The following is a 22,762-nucleotide window of genomic DNA, read 5'->3' on the forward strand; positions in this document are numbered from 1 at the left end:
TTGAACTGTGGTGTTGGAGAAGACTCTTGAGAGTGCCTTGGACTGCAAGGAGATTAAACCAGTCCATCCTAAAGGAAATCAATCCTGAATAATCATTGGAAGGACTGATGCTGAAGCTGAAGCTCCAATACTTTGGCCACCTAATATGAAGAGTTGACTCATTGGAAAAGACCTTGATGCTGGGAAAGATTGAAGGCAGGAGAATGGGACAACAGAGGATGAGATGGTTGGATGGCATCATTGACTCAGTGGACATGAGTTTGAGCAAGCCCCGGGAGATGGTAAGGGACAGGGAAGCCTAGCATGCTGCAGTCCATCGGGTCGCGAAGAGTTGGACATGACCGATCAACCGAACAACAACAGAAATGTATACGTATGACTGATTCACTTTCCTCAAGAGCAGAAACTAATACAACATTGCAATTATACTCCAATAAAAATTTTTAAAGAAGAGTTTCTTTTGAATTGCAGATGCATTTTATTATTACGAAGTCAAGATTACTTTTTTTTTAGAGTTTATGACTTCTGTGTCTTATCTAAGAAAATGTTGCCTACACTATAGTTTTATACTTATAGGTTTTACACAATTGCTCCATTTCAAGTTACGTTTTGCATATGGTGCAGCCAAAAGTCCGTGTTCATTTAAGACATATGGATACTGAATCATGCTGACATCGTTTTCTGAAACAATATCCTTGCCACATTAAATTGCCTTGGTGCATTCATAAACTATTAATTGACCTTGTGTGTACTGACTGATTTCAAAATTATTCACTATTCTATTGATCTATATTCCTATTCTCATGCCAATATTATTATTTTCTTTGCTATGGATTATAAAAGTTTTGAAATTAGGTAAAGTAAGTCTGACAGTTTTTTTCTCATTTTAAATTATTATGGCTTCCCTTTCACTTCTGTGTAAAATTAAGAAATATCTTCAAAAAGTAGGCTGCTAATGTTTTTGGCTTTGAGGGAGTTGACCCTGTAGGTCAAATGGGGGAGAGAACCAGCTCTATAATAATATTGAGTTATTCAGTCTGTGTGCAAGGTATATCTCTATTTGCATCCTCTTTAGTTCACCATAAATATTTTGTGGTTTTTAATGTACTAGTATTGCAGGTATTTTGGTAAATTCATCCATATGTATTTTTCAGTTTTTATATTGTTATAAATAGCATATTAAAATTTTTCAAGACAGCAAAAGATACACTGATGTATAGAACAGTCTTTTGGACTCTGTGGGAGAGGAAGAGGGTGGGGTGATTTGGGAGAATGGCATTGAAACATGTATAATATCATATATGAAATGAGTCGCCAGTCCAGGTTTGATGCACGATACTGGATGCTTGGGGCTGGTGCACTGGGACGACCCAGAGGGATGGTATGGGGAGGGAGGAGCGAGGAGGGTTCAGGATGGGGAACCCATGTATACCTGTGGCGGATTCATGTTGATATATGGCAAAACCAATACAATATTGTAAAGTTAAAAATAAAAAATTGAAAAAAAATTTTTTTTTCAATTCTCCATGCTAGGATATAAAGTACCATTGCTTTTTGGTTTTTGTTCATCAGCCTTGTAATCCTGCTACCTTGCAAAATCACTTAGTACAAACCGATTTGGAGGGAGATTCTTTTTTATTTTCTTTCCCCTCTTTTTCTGCCTTCTTTTAGATTAGTTTATTTCTTACTTGTTCATTTTATTTCTATTATTATCTTATTAGGTATATCTCTTTTTTAGCATTGGTTTTTATCCCAGTCTTTCTATCGTGTCATTTTGCATATGTGCTGGTGCTATGCAAAATGTAATATCTTTACCAACTTTATATATAAACATACCACTAAGCAATATGTAACCAGTATCTGGAGTGACATTTAAGTCTGTGGTATGTCCTCAGCTCTATTCTGTTTGGGTGTAAAGACAGAAATCAAAATGTTGGAAGGAGTTTGATATTTGATACATTATAGAATATTACAATAGCAAATTACTTTACTGTTTATTTATTTCATTCCATAAGCTCTGACTTAAGCAATCCCTTAGGTGAGTGAAGATGATCTGGCTTTATTACCTCTCTTTTCACAGAGTTCAATTTAACCTTCCATTCTTCATGTATTTTTCCTGGACATTTTCAAAGTTAGGTTCTTCTCTTTTCAAAGGAGCATGAAGTTCCTCACGGATATGGGGGAACCATGATAATGGAGCCTGTAAAACTGGATGCTTTGGAGATGTGAAAGTCAGACAACTGACACAGAGAAGATTTCAAGGCATAGTATAATCTTTAGTAAGGTTTAACTTTATTAAAGAATTCAAGATTTTTTATTAAAGGATCACTGAGTTAATGCAACAATTTTGTTGTTTAGTCATTAAGTTGTGTCCGACTCTTTGTGACTCCATGGACTGCAGCATGCCAGGTTTCCCTGTCCTTCACCATCTCTGACAGCTGCTCAAACTCTTCCCTGGTAGCTCAGCTGGTAAAGAATCTGCTTGCAATGCAGGAGACACCAGTTCAATTCCTAGGTCAGGAAGATACACTGGAGAAGGGATGATACCCACTCCAGTATTCTTGGGCTTCCCTGGTGGCTCAGGTGGTAAAAAAATCACCTGTAATGCAGGGCATTTGGGTTCAATACCTGGGTTGGGAAGATCCCCTGGAGAAGGCAACGGCTACCCACTCTAGTATTCTTGCCTGGAGAATTCCATGGACAGAGGAACCTGGCGGGCTACAGTCCATGGGGTTACAAAGAGTTGGACACGACTAAGGGCTTTCACTTGCTTTCAATTTTCATGTCCATTGAGTTGGTGATGCCATCCAACCATCTAATCCTCTGTCACCCACTTCACTTTCTGCCCTCAGTCTTTCCCAGCATCAGTGTCTTTTGCAATGAGTTGGTTTATCAGAACTATTCAGCAATAGTGCAGCTAAAATTTTTAAAATTTAAGTACACTGACATGTTGATGTTATATGTATTCTTTATATGCATAGAAGTAGATATGCAAATATTGTTGCAATATATTCTTATAGGAAAAGAAAGCTATAAAATACCATATAAAATAAATCCTGTTTATGTAAATGTAAAATTTCTTGAATAAAATCCACTTTAGAAGGATAAATGAATAACGGAAGGGTGAAGTTCTTTGACGTACTTCTTTCCATTCATATCTATGTTATAGTATTTGGGTTTCCATCATGAAGAAGAATTAATTTTAAAAGCAGAAAATCAAAAGGGAATTTCCACTTGGAAAATAAATCCCTGCTCACATACCAGGCTATGACTCAACTCAGGGAAACATTAAGTTAGTAGGGAAGGGTAAGGAGGTCTTTTACATATTTTGGGGGGTTCATATCCACAGGGCATCACCATGATGCTTCTCCTAAGGACAATGTTTCCTCAAAATCTGCCCTTAGGACCATGTGCGTCAGAATTCCCTGGCTGCAGAGTTCAAGAAAGAGCATCACTGGAGGTGGAGCTGGGATGTGCAATGTTAACAAGCTCCCCAGGGGATTCTGTGGCACATCAAAGTTTAGGAATGACTGCCCGAGGGCATCTGTCTTGGGGAGAGTAAGAAGAAAACTGAGCAATTAATCTATGTTTAATGCATGTCTCTAACCAGGAGTTCGGTGTCTGGCCCCTTGAGTCCTCTCCCTGTTGGGCAGATGATAGTGTTCACACTCCATTTCTGAACTTGGAGATGAACTCCTTGGAGACGAACTCCAAGGCTTATGGATTTTTTCTCTCTGATGCTGGTAAGGGGTTCAGGACCACAGAATTGGCCACATCTAGTCTCCAGGTGTCCTAAGGAGAAACTGAGAAACCCGTCCTTACTCTCAGCAGCCAGATCACATTAGCATAAAGTTCAGAGCAGAACTGGTTTCCTTTCCCTATAGCAGGTGTGTATTTGTGTGAGTGTTTGTGTGTGTGTATGTACACAGGTGTTCTTATTTATGTCAGTTCTCATGCTAGTACCTAAAGACAAGGGGAGAAGGCATATCATGGCTTATCAGTTTGACTCTTGATAACAACTCTTTTTATTATGGGTGTGCCTATTCATGGGGTCAGGAGAGTTTGTTGGATCAAGAGAAGATTAGATAATGATAAATATGAGTACTAGTAAAAAAAAATATGTGACTGACAGCAATATTTTTAGTTTGTAAAGCAGTGATATTGCAAGGCTGAGATCTAAGACCCTCTGAGTTCAATCAAGAGATATGATTCTTTTCTGTTCAGCCTTTATACATAATGTAAACTTTGGCAATGTATTTTTGATCCACTTCCCTGTGAGAATTTGTTGTTGAAACTTCCTCCCTACACTTTACTTAGGAAGGGATTTTGAAGTCAGATTTCAAAAAATCATTATGTCACAATCTGAAGGTCAAACCATAGGATTGTTCTTAAATGTACAGAAACAGAATAGAAATTAGGGAGATTTTAACTTACTATCTATCCCTCTACTAAGATGCTGTGACATTTTCTCTTTGCTGAAAAGACACAGCTGCAAATTATGACTTAAAGATGGCCTCTCTCCTAGAAGATGGAAAAACGCCACTGAGCCAGTTTCTGTTCTGTATCAAACCTCTTCTTGGTTGGTAAATTCCCTGTTTTATTTGGTAATGCCATACATTTTAGGGTTTTGCAGGGACATGGCAAAGCAGGCAGACACTGACATTCACCAGCAGAAAGGACTCATTATTATCTGCCTCTGTAGTGAAAATTTACTATCCTTTTGTTCACAACAGACAGGAGAGGAGCATGAAGAGGGAGAAAAATAGCAGCGTGTCAGAGTTCCTCCTCCTGGGGCTCCCCATCTGGCCAGAGCAGCAGGGCATGTTCTTCGCCCTGTTCCTGGGCGTGTACCTGACCACGGTGCTGGGCAACCTGCTCATCCTCCTGCTCATCAGGCTGGACCCTCGCCTGCACACCCCCATGTACTTCTTCCTCAGCCACTTGGCCCTCACTGACGTCTCCTTTTCATCTGTCACTGTCCCTAAGATGCTGATAAACATGCATACTCGGAATCAATCCATCCCCTATGCAGGGTGTGTAACACAGATGTATTTCTTCCTCTTTTTTACTGATCTGGATAATTTCCTGCTCACCTCGATGGCCTATGATCAGTACGTGGCCATCTGCCACCCTCTCCACTACAGCACCGTCATGGGACAGGGGCTGTGCACCTTACTAGTAACTGCGTCTTGGATTCTCTCCTGTGCCAACGCCCTGTGTCACACCCTCCTCCTGACCCGGCTGTCCTTTTGTGCTGACCACAGCATCCCCCATTTCTTCTGTGACCTTGATGCTCTGATGAAGCTCTCCTGCTCAGACACATCCCTTAATGAGCTGGCCGTTTTCACAGCAGGAGTGGTCGTCATCATCCTGCCATTAATATGCATCCTGACCTCTTATGGCCGCATTGGGGCCACCATCCTGAAGGTCCCCTCCACCAGAGGGATATGCAAAGCATTGTCCACATGTGGCTCCCACCTCTCTGTGGTGTCTCTGTATTATGGAACAATTATTGGGCTGTATTTTTTCCCCTCATCTAACACCTCCAGGGACAAGAGCACCATTGCCTCTGTGATGTATACAGTGGTCACTCCATTGCTGAACCCCTTCATTTATAGCCTAAGGAACAGGGACATGAAGGGGGCCCTGGAGAGACTCTTGCACAGGGTGAAAGTCTTGTCTCAATGATGTTTGCTTGTCTTTATAACAGCCATGTGTGTTCACAAAACCTCAGCTCCTATATCCCTAGATTTGATCCCAGCATGGAATAAATACTCAGTAAATGTTTGATAGTTGAATTTCATTCCTTTACAATTATGTCTATTTACTAACAGTTCATTAGCATAAATTTGGAATTTTGAGTTTAGGTTCTTGATTTTTGATCTTGTCTATTAGGCTGAGAATTTATATAGCTTTTAGTACTTATGTCTCTCCGCTTATTTCCTGGGAATTTATTTCTTTTTAAAAATGTATTTAATCATTCATTTATTTTTATTGGAGGATAATTGCTTTACAATATTTTGTTGGTTTTTGCTATACAGCAACATGAATCAGCTCTAAGTATACGTATATTCTCTCTCTTTTTATCCTCCCTCCAACTCTCCCCATGCTTTGCAGCCCTCTAGGTCATCACAGAGTACCACACTGAGTATCCTGTGCTATGGAGCAGTTTCTCACTAGTAATCTAATTTACACATGGTAGTGTATGTATGTCAGTGGTACTCTCTCAGTTTTTCCCGCCCTCTCCTTCCCCCTGAGCAAACTCTGTGAAGGACAGGGGAGAATGGTATGCTGCAGTCCACGGTCTTGGAAAGAGTCACATAAGACTTAGCAACTGTAACAACAATTCCTCCTCCAACTGTGTCCAGAAATTCATTCTCTATGTCTGCCTCTCTATTCTTGCCTGTGAAATCGCTTCATCACTACCATTTTTCTCTATTCCGTATGTAGACATTAACATAAAATATTTAGTTTTCTCTTTCTGACTTTTTTCACTCTATATGTCAGACCCAGACACTATGTAGACCCATCCACGTCCCAGCAATGGCACAGTTTTGTTTGTGGCTGTATAGTATTCCATTGTATATACATGCCACATCTTTATCTATTCCTCTGTCAGTGGACATTTACTACTGTGTATAAAATAGATAACTAATGAGAATATACTGTATAGCACAGGGAACTCTACTCAAAGCTCTGTGGTGACCTAAATGGGAAGGAAATTTTAAAAAGAGGGGTATACAGTTCAGTTCAGTTCAGTTGCTCAGTTGTGTCTGACTCTTTGCAACCCCATGAATTGCAGCATTCCAGGCCTCCGTGTCCATCACCAACTCCCGGAGTTCACCCAAACTTATGTCCATAGAGTCGGTGATGCCATCCAGCCATCTCATCCTCTGTCATCCCCTTCTCCTCCTGCCCCCAATCCCTCCTAGCACCAGGGTCTTTTCCAATGAGTCAACTCTTCACATGAGGTGGCCAAAGTATTGGAGTTTCAGCCTCAGCATCAGTCCTTCCAATGAACACCCAGGACTGATCTGCTTTAGGATGGACTGGTTGGATCTCCTTGCAGTCCAAGGGACTCTCAAGAGTCTTCTCCAACACCACAGTTCAAAAGCATCAATTCTTCATTGCTCAGCTTTCTTCACAGTCCAGCTCTCACATCCATACATGACCACTGGAAAAACCATAGCCTTGACATATGGCAAATTCATTTTACTGAGATCAGAAAATAACAAAACATTGTTAAGCAACTATAGTCCAATGACTTTTTTAAAAAAAAGTTTCTTTGGAAGAGCAAATGCATTTTATTTTATGAAATCAAGATTCTATCTTTTCCTTTTAGTGTTCATGACTTTTGTGTCCTATTTAAGAAAATATTACCTACCTCACTTTTACCAAGATTTTGTCCAATGTTTTATTCAAAATAGTCTTATAGCTATAGTTCTTACACATTTGACCCATTTTGAGTTATGTTTTGCATGTTGTGTGGCTCAAGAGTCCATGTTCAATTAAGCCATATTGATACTGAACAATGCTGGTACCATTTATTGAAACACTATGCTTGCCACATTAAATTGCCTTGGTCCACTGTAAACTATTAACTTACCTTATTTGTATTGATCTATTTAAAAATTATTCGCTGTTCAGCAAACAAAAGCCCAGGTCCAGACGGCTTCACAGCTGAATTCTACCAAAAATTTAGAGAAGAGCTAACACCTATCCTGCTCAAACTCTTCCAGAAAATTGCAGAGGAAGGTAAACTCCCAAACTCATTCTATGAGGCCACCATCACCCTAATACCAAAACCTGACAAAGATCCCACAAAAAAAGAAAACTACAGGCCAATATCACTGGTGAACATAGATGCAAAAATCCTTAACAAAATTCTAGCAATCAGAATCCAACAACACATTAAAAAGATCATACACCATGACCAAGTGGGCTTTATCCCAGGGATGCAAGGATTCTTCAATATCTGCAAATCAATCAATGTAATACACCACAGTAACAAATTGAAAAATACAAACCATATGATTATCTCAATAGATGCAGAGAAAGCCTTTGACAAAATTCAACACCCCTTTATGATAAAAACTCTCCAGAAAGCAGGAATAGAAGGAACACACCTCAACATAATAAAAGCTATATATGATAAACCCACAGCAAACATTATCCTCAATGGTGAAAAATTGAAAGCATTTCCTCTAAAGTCAGGAACAAGACAAGGGTGCCCACTTTCCCCATTACTATTCAACATAGTTTTGGAAGTTTTGGCCACAGCAATCAGGGCAGAAAAAGAAATAAAAGGAATCCAAATTGGAAAAGAAGAAGTAAAACTCTCACTATTTGCAGATGAAATGATCCTCTACATAGAAAACCCTAAAGACTCCACCAGAAAATTACTAGAACTAATCAATGACTATAGTAAAGTTGCAGGATATAAAATCAACACACAGAATTCCCTTGCATTCCTATACACTAATAATGAGAAAACAGAAAGAGAAATTAAGGAAACAATTCCATTCACCATTGCAACGGAAAGAATAAAATACTTAGGAATATATCTACCTAAAGAAACTAAAGACCTATATATAGAAAAAACTATAAAACACTGGTGAAAGAAATCAAAGAGGATACTAATAGATGGAGAAATATACCATGTTCATGGATTGGAAGAATCAATATAGTGAAAATGAGTATACTACCCAAAGCAATGTATAGATTTCAATCCCTATCAAGCTACCAACAGTATTCTTCACAGAGCTAGAACAAATAATTTCACAATTTGTATGGAAATACAAAAAACCTCGAATAGCCAAAGCGATCCTGAGAAAGAAGAATGGAACTGGAGGAATCATCCTACCTGACTTCAGGCTCTACTACAAAGCCACAGTTATCAAGACAGTATGGTACTGGCACAAAGACAGAAATATAGATCAATGGAACAAAATAGAAAGCCCAGAGGTAAATCCACGCACATATGGACACCTTATCTTTGACAAAGGAGGCAAGAATATACAATGGATTAAAGACAATCTCTTTAACAAGTGGTGCTGGGAAATCTGGTCAACCACTTGTAAAAGAATGAAACTAGAACACTTTCTAACACCATACACAAAAATAAACTCAAAATGGATTAAAGATCTAAACGTAAGACCAGAAACTATAAAACTCCTAGAGGAGAACATAGGCAAAACACTCTCTGACATACATCACAGCAGGATCCTCTATGACCCACCTCCCATAATATTGGAAATAAAAGCAAAATAAACAAATGGGGCCTAATTAAACTTAAAAGCTTCTGCACATCAAAGGAAACTATTAGCAAGGTGAAAAGACAGCCTTCAGAATGGGAGAAAATAATAGCAAATGAAGCAACTGACAAACAACTAATCTCAAAAATATACAAGCAACTCCTACAACTCAACTCCAGAAAAATAAATGACCCAATCAAAAAACAGGCCAAAGAGCTAAGCAGACATTTCTCCAAAGAAGACATACAGATGGCTAACAAACACATGAAAAGATGCTCAACATCACTCATTATCAGAGAAATGCAAATCAAAACCACTATGAGGTACCATTTCACACCAGTCAGAATGGCTGTGATCCAAAAGTCTACAAATAATAAATGCTGGAGAGGGTGTGGAGAAAAGGGAACCCTCTTACACTGTTGGTGGGAATGCAAACTAGTACAGCCACTATGGAGAACAGTGTGGAGATTCCTTAAAAAACTGGAAATAGAACTGCCTTATGACCCAGCAATCCCACTGCTGGGCATACACACTGAGGAAACCAGAAGGGAAAGAGACACGTGTACCCCAATGTTCATCGCAGCACTGTTTATAATAGCCAGGACATGGAAGCAGCCTAGATGTCCATCAGCAGATGAATGGATAAGAAAGCTGTGGTACATACACACAATGGAGTATTACTCAGCCATTAAAAATACATTTGAATCAGTTCTAATGAGGTGGATGAAACTGGAGCCTATTATACAGAGTGAAGTAAGCCAGAAAGAAAAACACCAATACAGTATACTAATGCATATATATGGAATTTAGAAAGATGGTAACAATAACCCTGTGTACGAGACAGCAAAAGAGACAAAGATGTATAGAACAGTCTTATGGACTCTGTGGGAGAGGGACAGGATGGGAAGATTTGGGAGAATGGCATTGAAACATGTAAAATATCATGTATGAAATGAGTTGCCAGTCCAGGTTCGAAGCACGATACTGGATGCTTGGGGCTAGTGCACTGGGACGACCCAGAGGGATGGTATAGGGAGGGAGGAAGGAGGAGGGTTCAGGATGGGGAACACATGTATACCTGTGGTGGATTCATTTTGATATTTGGCAAAACTAATACAATTATGTAAAATTAAAAAAAATAAAAATAAAAATAAATTTAAAAAATAAATAAAAATAAAATAAAAATTATTCGTTGTTCTATTGATCTATATTCCTATTCTCATGCAATTATTTTTATTTTCCTTTCGATGGATTATAAAAAGGTTTTGAAATTAGGTAAATTATGGCATTTTGCTTTCATTTTAAGATTTTTTGTCTTCCTTTGACTTCCATATAATATTAAGAATCACCTTCTACAAGTAGGCTGCTGATACATTGCCTTTGATTGCACTGACCCTATAGATCAGTTGGAGGAGAGACTTGGCTTCATAACGATATTGGGCTATCCAGTCTATGTGCAAAGTGTATCTCTATTCATTTTCATTCTCTTTAAATTTACAATGAATGGGTTTGTAGTTTTAAATGTACTGGTATTTTGGTAAATTCATCCATATGTATATTTTGCTTTTTAAACTGTTATAAATAGTATATTAAAATTTTCAATTCTCAGTGCTCACTGTTAGGATATAAAGTATCATTGATTTTTGTTCTTTATTGACCAACTTTGTAATGCTGCTACCTTGCAAAACTCACTGCAAATAGATTTGGACAAAGATTGTTTCTTTACTTTTCCCTCTTTACTGGCCTTTTTTAGATTAGTTTGTACTATTCATTTGATCTCTCTTATCAGCATAGATATGTCTCTTTTTGAGCATCAGGTTTTTACCCCTTTTTTCCATCTTGTCCTTTTGTGTGTGTGTGCCTGCACTATGCAAATGTAGTATGTTTACCAATATTATACATAAACACTAATTACACTAATTAGTATGTAACCAGCAGCTGGAGTGACATGGAAGGCTGTGGTAATGTCACAACTCTACTCTGTTTGAGGTGTAAAGTTGGAAATCACAATATTTGGAAGGAATTTGATATTTGATACATGTATAAAATATCATGATGCAACTTTCCTTTATTATTCATTTATTTCATTCCATAAGCTCTGACTTAGATGATTCCTTAGGTGAATGAAAAGAGTCTGGCTTTATTGCCTCTCTTTTCATGGGCTTCCACCTGGACTTCCATTCTTCATGTATTTTCATGGACATTTTCAAAGTTTGGTTGTTCTCTCTTCAAAGGAACAAGCCACAGGCATGGGGGAACTAAGACAATGCAGCCTGTTAAAATCAATGCTTTGGAGATCATAAAGTAATCTTGATCAGACAAATGACACAGGAGAAGACTTCAGGGTGTACTATAATATTTTTTAAAGTTTTATCTTATTTTTTATTATTTTATTTTATTTTTTAACTTTACAATATTGTATTGGTTTTGCCATATATCAAAATGAATCCACCACAGGTATACATGTGTTACCCATCCTGAACCCTCCTCCCTCCTCCCTCCCCATACCATCCCTCTGGGTTGTCCCAGTGCTATTGAAGAATTAGAGATTCTGTGTTAATGGATCACTCAGTTAATTCAACAACAGAGCAACTAAAAATTTAAAAATTTAAGAAGATTAAGGTATTGATGTTAAATATATTCTATGAACTGATAAGCATAGATGTAGACTTGCAAGTATTAATGCAATAAATATATTTTAGGAAAAGAAAGCTCTAAGATACCATGCAAAATAAATCCCATTTATGTAAATATATCCTAAAAGATGATGCTCTTAAACTGCTGCACTCAGTATGCCAGCAAATTTGGAAAACTCCCCAGTGGCCCCAGGACTAGAAAAGGGCAGTTCTTATTTCAATCCCAAAGAAAGGCAAGGCCAAAGAATGTTAAAACTACAGTACAACTGCACTCATTTCACATGCTAGCAAGATTATACTCAAAGCCATTCAAACTAGGCTTCAGCAGTATATGAACCAAGAACTTCCAGAAGTTCAAGCTAGATTTAGAAAAGACAGAGGAACCAGAGATCAAATATCCAACATCTGTTGGATAATAGAAACATCAAGAGAATTACAGAAAAACATCTACTCCTCTTTCACTGAGTATGCTAAAATCTTTGACTATGTAGATCACAACAAACTGTGGAAAATTCTTCAAGAGATGGAAATACAAGAGCACCTTACCTGCCTCCTGAAAAACCTGTGTGCAGGTCAAGAAGCAATAGCTAGCATGGGACATGGAACAATTGACTGGTTCCAAACTGGGAAAGGAGTACATAAAGGTATATTGTCACCCTGCTTATTTATTTATATACAGAATGCATCACGTGAAATGCCAGACTGGATGAATCACCAGCTGGAATCAAGATTGCTGGGAGAAATATCAACAACCTCACATAAGCAGATGACACCACTTTAATGGCAGAAAGTTAAGAGGAACTAAAGACCCACTTAATGAGGGTGGAAGAGGAGAATGAAAAAGTTGGCTTAAAATGCAACATTCACAAAACAAAGATCATGGCATTCTGTTCTGTTGCTCATGGCAAATAGATGGAGGGCAAAGTGGAATCAGTGACAGATTTTATTTTCTTGGGTTCAAAATTACTTCATTTGGTAACTGCAGTCATGAAAATAAAAGGCACTTGACCTTGAAAGAACAGCTATGACATTTCTATACAACCTATTAAAAAGCAGAAACATCACTCTTCCAACAAAGGTAATTTAGCCAAAGCTGTGGTTTTCCTGTGGTCATGTATGGATGTGAGAGTTGGACCAGAAAGAAGACTGAGTGGCAAAATTGATACTTTCCAAATGTGGTACTGGAGAAGACTCTTGAAAGTCCCTTGAACAGCAAGGAGATCACACCAGTCAATCCTAAAGGAAATCAATCCTGAATATTCATTAGAAGGACTGATGTTGAAGATGAAACTCCAATAATTTAGCCATCTGATGTGAAGAGTCAACTCACTGGAAAAGACCCTGATGCTGGAAAAGATTGAGGGAAGGACATAAAGGTGATGACAGAGGATGAGATGGTTGGATGGCATTACTGACTTAATGAACTTGAGTTTGAGGAAACTCTGGAAAATAGCAAAAAACAGCGAAGCCTGGCATGTTGCAATTCATGGGGTCGCAAAGAGTCAGATATGGCTTAGACACTAAACAACAACAACTGGAGTTGAACAACACTGGAGTTGAACAATAGCTCCAATATTCTTGCCTGGAGAATTCCACTGACAGAGGAGCCTGGTGGGCTACAGTCCGTGGGGTTGCACAGAGTCCGACATGATTGAGCGACTAACCTTTTGATAGAACAACAACAAATGTAAGGTTTTATGAATAAAAAACATTTTAGAAGTATAAAAAATGAATAAAAGACAGGGGAAATACTTTGACTTTCTCATATTGTATTTGGATTTCTACCGTGAAGCAGATATATTTAAAAGGCAACAAACTAAGAAGGCATCTTGGCTTGGGAGAAAACTCCATCCTCACATCCCAAGCTTTGACTTAACTAGGGGAAACTTGAAGCTTGTGGGAAGGGTCAGTGAGGAGGTCTTTCCACATCTCCTTCAGGCTCACACCCATGGGGCGTCATCATGATGTTCTTCCTAAGGACACTGTTTTCTCAGTGTCGGCCCTTAGGACCATGTACATCAGAATTCTCTTGCTGCAGAGTTCAAGAATGAGCATCAGTGGAGTTGGAGCTGGAATCTGCATCCTTAATAAACTCCCCAGGGCATTCTAGGGAACATCAAAGTTTAGGAACCACTGCCCTAGGGCATGTGTCCTGGAGGGAGAAACAAGAAAACTGAGCAATTAATACATGTTTAATGCATGTCTCTAACCAAGAGCTTGGAGCCCTGTCCCCTTGGATCCACTCTCTGGTGGACAGATCAGTCTTCACATCTTCATGTCTGAAGTTGGTGAATTGAAGATAAAGCTCTTTTTTCTCTGATGCTGGTGAGTGGTTCAGGACCACAGAAGTGGATAAGTCTTGTCTCCAGGTGTCCTACAGAGAAGCTGCAAAACCAGTTCTTACTCAAGGTAACTAGATCAATCAAGCATAAAGTTCAGAAAAGAACTGTGTATCCTACGGCAATAGCAGGTGTGTATTTGTATGTGTGTGTGTGTCTGTATATAGGTGTTCAGCATTTCTCTGTGCTCTGGCTATGATACTTTTTTAAACTAGTTCTTAAAGATGAGCGAAGAAGGCATATTAGGGCATATCTCTTTGACACCTCTTGGCAGCAACTGTTTTTATTTTGGATTAGGGAACTCTTCAACAAGAGGATTTTGTTGAATCAGGAGGATATTGGTGAATGATTAATATGAGTGTTAGTAAAAATATATACATAACTGCCAGTAATATTTTTATTTCATAGAGCACAATATTACAAGATTGAGCTCTTAGAAATTCTGAATTCAGTTGACAGGTAAGCTTCCTTTATTTTTCTTCAACTTTTATACATAATGGAATCTGGCTATTTAGTTGCTTATTTATTTTTAAAGAATTTTTTTGATGTGGATCATTTTAAAAATTCTTTGCTGAATTTATTACCATATATTTTTGTTTCATGTTTCAGTTTTTAGCTATAAGGCATGCGATTTCTTTATACATGGAACAGAGATTGAACCCACAACCCCTGATTTGCAACGTGAAGTATTAACCACAGGACTGCCTGGAAATTCCTTGGCTGTGTATTTTTGACCCACTTTACTTCAAGAATTCGTTATTGAACAGTCCTCCTTATACTTTACATGTGAAAGGACTTTGAAGTCAGATTTCCATAGGTCAATATGTCACAACTTGAAGGTCAAACCTTATGATTGTATGTCCAGAAACAGAAGAGAAATTAGGGAGGTCTTTAACTTACTATTTCTCTGCTAAGAAAGTGTGATACTTTCTCTTTACTGAGGTGATGGAAAAATGCCACTGAGCCAGTTTCTCTTCTGTATCAAACTCAATTCTTGGTTGGTAATTCCCTCACTATACATGGTAATACCATTCATCTTCGGGGTTTTTGCAGGGCAATGCAGACAGACACTAACATATTCACGAAGAGAAAGGACTCATTTATATATGCCTGCTGCAATCAAAATATGCTTCTTTCACTGTCCTTTCATTCCCATAAGACAGGAGAGGAGCATGAAGAGGGAGAATCAGAGCAGCATGTCCGAGTTCCTCCTCCTGGGACTTCCCATCCGGCCAGAGCAGCAGGGCGTGTTCTTTGCCCTGTTCCTGGGCGTGTACCTGACCACGGTGCTGGGCAACCTGCTCATCCTCCTGCTCATCAGGCTGGACCCTCGCCTGCACACCCCCATGTACTTCTTCCTCAGCCACTTGGCCCTCACTGACATCTCCTTTTCATCTGTCACTGTCCCTAAGATGCTGATCAACATGCAGACTCAGGGTCAATCCATCCCCTATGCAGGGTGCGTAACACAGATGTATTTTTTCCTATTTTTTACTGGTCTGGATGATTTTCTGCTCACTTCAATGGCCTATGATCGGTACATGGCCATCTGCCACCCTCTCCACTACACCATCGTCATGGGACAGGGGCTGTGCACCTTACTAGTAACTGTGTCCTGGATTCTCTCCTGTGCCAATGCCCTGTATCACACCCTCCTCCTGACCCAACTGTCCTTTTGTGCTGACCTCAGCATCCCCCATTTCTTCTGTGACCTTGGTGCCCTGCTGAAGCTCTCTTGCTCAGACACATCCCTCAATGAGCTGGCCATTTTCACAGCAGGAGTGGCCGTCATCGTCCTCCCACTAGTATGCATCCTGATCTCTTATGGACGCATCGGGGCCACCATTCTGAAGGTCCCCTCCACCAAGGGGATCTGCAAAGCATTGTCCACATGTGGCTCTCACCTCTCTGTTGTGTCTCTGTATTATGGAACAATTATTGGACTGTATTTTTTCCCCTCATCCAGCACCTCCAGGGACAAGAGCACCATTGCCTCTGTGATGTACACAGTGGTCACTCCACTGCTGAACCCCTTCATTTATAGCCTAAGGAACAGGGACATGAAGGAGGCCCTGGAGAGACTCTTGCACAGGGCAAAAGTCTTGTCTCAATGACATTTGCTAGTCTTTATAGCAGCCATGAGTGTTCACAAAACCTCAGATCCTACATCCCTAGATTTGAGCCCAGCATGGAATAAATATTCAGTAAATGTTTGATAATTGAATTGCATTCCTTTACAATTATTGTCTATTTCCTATCAGTTCATTAGCATAAATTATGAATTTTGAGTTCTGGTCTTGATTTCTGATCTTGTCTATAAGGCTGAGCATTTATATAGCTGGTAGTACTTCATCTCTCCTCTTATTTCCTAGGAATTTATTTCTTTTTAAAATGTATTTAATTTTTTATTTACTTTTTATTGGAAAATAATTGCTTTACAATATTTTGTTGGTTTTTGCTATATAACAATGTGAATCAGCTCTAAGTATACATATATTCTCTCTTGATCCTCCCTCCCTACCCTCCCCATGCTTTGCAGCCCTCTAGGTCATCACAGAGTACTACACTGAGTTTCCTGTGCTATGGAGCAGTTTCTCATTAGCAATCTAATTTACACATGGTAGTGTATATATGGGAAATAGATGGGGAAACAGTGGAAACAGCATTGGACTTTATTTTTGGGGGCTCCAAAACCACTGCAGATGGTGATTGCAGTCATGAAATTAAAAGACACTTACTCTTTGGAATGAAAGTTATGGCCAACCTAGATAGCATATTGAAAAGCAGAGATATTACTTTGCCAACAAAGGTTTGTCTAGTCAAGGCTATCATTTTGCCAGTAGTCATGTATGGACTTGAGAGTTGGACTGTGAAGAAAGCTGAGTGCCGATGAATTGATGCTTTTGAACTGTGGTGTTGGAGAAGACTCTTGAGAGTCCCTTGGACTTCAAGGCGATCCAACCAGTCCATCCTAAAGGAGCTCAGTCCTGGGTGTTCATTGGAAGGACTGATGATGAGGCTGAAACTCCAATACTTTGGCCACCTCATGAAGAGTTGACTCATTGGAAAAGACCCTGATGCTGGGAGAGATTGGGGGCAGGAGGAGAAGGGGACCCCAGAGGATGAGATGGCTGGATGGCATCACCGACTTGATGGACATGAGTTTAGATAAACTCCGGGAGTTGGTGATGGACAGAGAGGCCTGGTGTGCTGCGATTCATGGGATTGCAAAGAGTCGGACATGACTGAGCAACTGAACTGAACTGAACTGAACTGAAGTGTATATATGATAATGGTACTCTCTCAGTTTGTCCCACCCTCTCCTTCTCTCTGAGCAAACTCTGTGAAGGACAGGGAAGCCTGGTATGCTGCAGTCCATGGGGTTGTAAAAAGTCAGACAAGACCTAGTGACGGAATAACAACTCCACCTCCGACTGTGTCTAGAAATTCATTCTCTATGTCTGCCTCTGTATTCTTTCCTGTCAAATCGGTTCATCACTACCATTTTTCTAGACTTCATATATAGACATTAACAAACAATATTTATTTTTCTCTTTACTCTGTATTGCAGACCCAGACAATATATAGACCCATCCATGTTCCGGCAATGGCACACTTTTGTTACGTTCTGTGGCTGTATAATATTCCATTGTATATATGTGCCACCTCTTCTGTATCTATTCCTCTGTCATTGGACATTTACTACTGTGCATAAAAGAAATAACTAATGAGAACCTGCTGTATAGCACAGGGAACTCTACTCAAAGCTCTGCAGTGGCCTAAAGGGGAAGGAAATGAAAAAAAAAGGAGGGGGTACATATGGCAGATTCAGTTTTCTGAAAAAAGAAAATAACACAACATTGTTAAGTAACTATAGTCCAATAACTTAAAAAAAAATTTCTTTGGAAGAGCAAATGCTTTTTATTTTTATGAAATCAAGATTCTACTCTTTTCCTCTTAGTGTTCATGACTTTTGTGTCCTATTTAAGAAAATATTGCCTACCCCACATTTTAAGATTTGTCCAAGTTTTTCTGGAAGATAGTTTTATAGTTATAGATCTTAAACAATTGATCCACTTTGAGTTATGTTGTGCATGTGGTGTAGCAGCAGCGTCCATGTTCACTTAAGACATATTGATGCTGAACCATGCTGGTACCATTTATTAAAACACTATCCTTGCCATGTTAAATTGCCTTGGTGCATTTGTAAACTCTTAATTGACCTTATATGTATTGATGTATTTCAAAATTACTCATTGTTCCATTGATTTATATTCCTATTCTCATGTAATTATTTTTATTTTCCTTGCTTTGGATTATAAAACAGTTTTGAAATTAGATAAATTAAGTATGGCATTTTGCTTTTCATTTTAACATTTTTTGTCTTCCCTTTTCAGTTCAGTTCTGTTCAGTCACTCAGTTGTGTCTGTTTGTGACCCCATGTACTGTAGCACGCCAGGCCTCCCTGTCTATCACCAACTCCCAGAGTTTAATCAAACTCATGCTCATTGAGACGGTGATGCCACCCAACTGTCTCATCCTCTGTCATCCCCTTCTCCTCCCACCTTCAATATTTTTTTTTTTCTTTACAATATTATATTGATTTCGCCATACATCAACATGAATCCACCACGGGTGTACACGTGTTCCCAATCCTGAACACCCCTTCCACCTCCCTCCCCATACCATCCCTCTGGGTCACCCCAGTGCACCAGCCCTGAGCATCCTGTATCATGCATTGAACCTGAACTGGCAATTCGTTTCACATATGATATTATAATATTTCAATGCCATTCTCCCAAATCATCCGACCCTCGCCCTCTCCCACAGAGTCCAAAAGACTGTTCTATACCTCTGTGTCTCTTTTGCTGTCTCGCGTACAGGGTTATCATCACCATCTTTCTAAATTCCATATATATACATTAGTATACTGTATTGGCAGAGAAGGCAATGGCACCCCACTCCAGTACTTTTGCCTGGAAAATCCCATGGACAGAGGAGCCTGGTAGGCTGCAGTCCATAGGGTTGCTCAGAGTTGGACACGACTGCGCAACTTCACTTTCGCTTTTCACTTTCATGCATTGGAGAGGGAAATGGCAACCCACTCCAGTGTTCTTGCCTGGAGAATCCCAGGGATGGGGAAGCTTGGTGGGCTGCTGTCTCTGGGGTCGCACAGAGTCGGACACGACTGAAGCGACTTAGCAGCAGTAGGAGCAGCATACTGTATAGCTGTGTTTCTTTCTGGCTTACTTCACTCTGTATAATAGGCTCCAGTTTCATTCACTTCATTAGAACCGATTCAAATGTATTCTTTTTAATGGCTGAATAATACTCTATTGTGTATATGTACCACAGCTTTCTTATCCATCGTCTGCTGATGGACATCTAGGTTGCTTCCATGTCCTGGCTATTATAAACAGTGCTGCGATGAACATTGGGGTACACGTGTCTCTTTCAATTCTGGTTTCCTCAGTGTGTATGCCCAGCAGTGGGATTGCTGGATCATAAGGCAGTTCTATTTCCAGTTTTTTAAGGAATCTCCACAATGTTCTCCATAGTGGCTGTACTAGTTTGCATTCTCACCAACTGTGTAAGAGCATTCCCTTTTCTCCACACCCTCTCCAGCATTTATTGCTTGTAGACTTTTGGACAGCAGCCATTCTGACTGGCGTGAAATGGTACCTCATAGTGGTTTTGATTTGCATTTCTCTGATAATGAGTGATGTTGAGCATCTTTTCATGTGTTTGTTAGCCATCTGTATGTCTTCTTTGGAGAAATGTCTGCTTAGCTCTTTGGCCCTTTTTTTTTTTTTTTTGATTGAGTCGTTTATTTTTCTGGAGTTGAGCTGCAGGAGTTGCTTGTATATTTTTGAGACTAATTCTTTGTTAGTTGCTTCATTTGCTATTTTTTTCTCCCATTCTGAAGGCTGTCTTTTCACCTTGCTTACAGTTTCCTTTGTTGTGCAGAAGCTTTTAATTTTAATTAGGTCCCATTTGTTTATTTTTGCTTTTATTTCCAATATTCTGGGAGGTGGGTCATAGAGGATCCTGCTCTGATTTATGTCAGAGAGTGTTTTGCCTATGTTCTCCTCTAGGAGTTTTATAGTTTCTGGTCTTATGTTTAGATCTTTAATCCATTTTGAGTTTATTTTTGTGTATGATGTTAGAAAGTGTTCTAGTTTCATTCTTTTACAAGTGGTTGACCAGTTTTCCCAGCACCACTTGTTAAAGAGATTGTCATTTCTCCATTGTATATTCTTGCCTCCTTTGTCAAAGATATGGTGTGTGGATTTATCTCTGGGATTTCTATTTTGTTCCATTGATCTATATTTCTGTCTTTGTGCCAGTACCGTACTGTTTTGATGGCTGTGGCTTTGTAGTAGAGCCTGAAGTGAGGCAGTTTGATTCCTCCAGTTCCATTCTTCTTTCTCAAAATTGCTTTGGCTATTCGAGGTTTTTTGTATTTCCATACAAATTGTGAAATTATTTATTCTAGCTCTGTGAAGAATACCGTTGGTAGCTTGATAGGGATTGCATTAAATCTATAGATTGCTTTGGGTAGTATACTCATTTTCACTATATTGATTCTCCCAATCCATGAACATGGTATATTTCTCCATCTATTAGTGTCCTCTTTGATTTCTTTCACCAGTGTTTTGTAGTTTTCTATATATAGGTCTTTTGTTTCTTTAGGTAGATATATTCCTAAGTATTTTATTCTTTTCTTTGCAATGGTGAATGGAATTGTTTCCTTAATTTCTCTTTCTGTTTTCTCATTATTAGTGTATAGGAATACAAGGGATTTCTGTGTGTTGATTTTATATCCTGCAACTTTACTATATTCATTGGTTAGCTCCAGTAATTTTCTGGTGGAGTCTTTAGGGTTTTCTGTGTGGAGGATCATGTTATCTGCAAACACTGAGAGTTTTACTTCTTCTTTTCCAATGTGGATTCCTTTTATTTCTTTTTCTGCTATGATAGCTGTGGCCAAAACTTTCAAAACTATGTTGAATAGTAATGGTGAAAGTGAACATGCTTGTCTTGTTCCTGACTTTAGGGGAAATGCTTTCAATTTTTCACCATTGAGGATAATGTTTGCTGTGGGTTTATATAGCTTTTATTATGTTGAGGTATATGTTCCTTCTATTCCTGCTTTCTGGAGGGTTTTTTTTTTTTTATCATAAATGGATGTTGAATTTGTCAAAGGCTTTCTCTGCATCTATTGAGATAAATATATGGCTTTTATTTTTCAATTTGTTGATATGGTGTATTACATTGATTGATATGCGGATATTGAAGAATCCTTGCATCCCTGGGATAAAGCCCACTTGGTCATGGCATATGATCTTTTTAATGTGTTGTTAGATTCTGATTGCCAGAATTTTGTTAAGGATTTTTGCATCTATGTTCATCAGTGATATTGGCCTGTAGTTTTCTTTTTCTGTGGCATCTTTGTCAGGTTTTGGTATTAGGGTGATGGTGGCCTCATAGAATGAGTTTGGAAGTTTACCTTCCTCTGAAATTTTCTGGAAGAGTTTGAGTAGGATAGGTGTTAGCTCTTCTCTAAATTTTTGGTAGAATTCAGCTGTGAAGCTGTTTGGACCTGGGCTTTTGTTTGCTGGAAGATTTCTGATTACAGTTTCAATTTCTGTGCTTGTGATGGGTCTGTAAAGATTTTCTATTTCTTCCTGGTTCAGTTTTGGAAAGTTGTACTTTTCTAAGAATTTGTCCATTTCTTCCAAGTTGTCCATTTTTTGGGCATATAATTGCTGATAGTAGTCTCTTATGATCCTTTGTATTTCTGTGTTGTCTGTTGTGATCTTTCCATTTTCATTTCTAATTTTGTTGCTTTGATTTTTCTCACTTTGTTTCTTGATGAGTCTGGCTAATGGTTTGTCAATTTTATTTATCCTCTCAAAGAACCAGCTTTTGGCTTTGTTGATTTTTGCTATGGTCTCTTTTGTTTCTTTTGCATTTATTTCTGCCCTAATTTTTAAGATTTCTTTCCTTCTACTAACCCTGGGGTTCTTCATTTCTTCCTTTTCTAGCTGCTTTAGGTATAGAGTTAGGTTATTGATTTTACTTTTTTCTTGTTTCTTGAGGTATGCCTGTATTGCTATGAACCTTCCCCTTATCACTGCTTTTACAGTGTCCCACAGGTTTTGGGTTGTTATGTTTTCATTTTCATTCACTTCTATGCGTATTTTGGTTTCTTTTCTGATTTCTTCTGTGATTTGTTGGTTATTCAGCAGCGTGTTGTTCAGCCTCCATATGTTGGAATTTTTAATAGTTTTTCTCCTGTAATTGAGATCTAATCTTACTGCATTGTGGTCAGAAAAGATGCTTGGAATGATTTCAATTTTTTTGAATTTACCAAGGCTGGATATATGGCCCAGGATGTGATCTATCCTGGAGAAGGTTCCATGTGCACTTGAGAAAAAGGTGATATTCACTGTTTTGGGACGAAATGTCCTATGGATATCAATTAGGTCTAATTTGTCTATTGTATCATTTAAAGTTTGTGTTTCCTTGT

The 22,762-nt window shown here is 38.8% G+C and overlaps 2 protein-coding genes across 2 annotated transcripts; both read left to right on the forward strand.

Annotated features, from left to right (window-relative positions):
- The first annotated feature begins 2,879 nt into the window (after positions 1-2,879).
- LOC102287737 (olfactory receptor 1J4-like) lies at positions 2,880-5,688 on the forward strand. The gene is made up of 2 exons (XM_070380111.1): positions 2,880-2,887; positions 4,746-5,688. The coding sequence occupies exons 1-2, from the start codon at positions 2,880-2,882 to the stop codon at positions 5,686-5,688; spliced, it is 951 nt and encodes a 316-aa protein (XP_070236212.1).
- A 9,713-nt stretch (positions 5,689-15,401) lies between these two features.
- LOC102288023 (olfactory receptor 1J4) lies at positions 15,402-16,343 on the forward strand. Its single transcript, XM_005903077.2, has one exon. It carries the CDS (start codon positions 15,402-15,404, stop codon positions 16,341-16,343), a length of 942 nt encoding a protein of 313 aa, XP_005903139.2.
- Positions 16,344-22,762: the final 6,419 nt, after the last annotated feature.

Source organism: Bos mutus, chromosome 11 (genome assembly GCF_027580195.1).
Source record: "Bos mutus isolate GX-2022 chromosome 11, NWIPB_WYAK_1.1, whole genome shotgun sequence".
Taxonomy (NCBI): domain Eukaryota; kingdom Metazoa; phylum Chordata; class Mammalia; order Artiodactyla; family Bovidae; genus Bos; species Bos mutus.

What these genes read in the sequence shown, in the direction of transcription:
- LOC102288023 (XM_005903077.2), top strand. Translation starts at nt 15,402, where the DNA reads ATGAAGAGGGAGAATCAGAGCAGCATGTCCGAGTTCCTCCTCCTGGGA.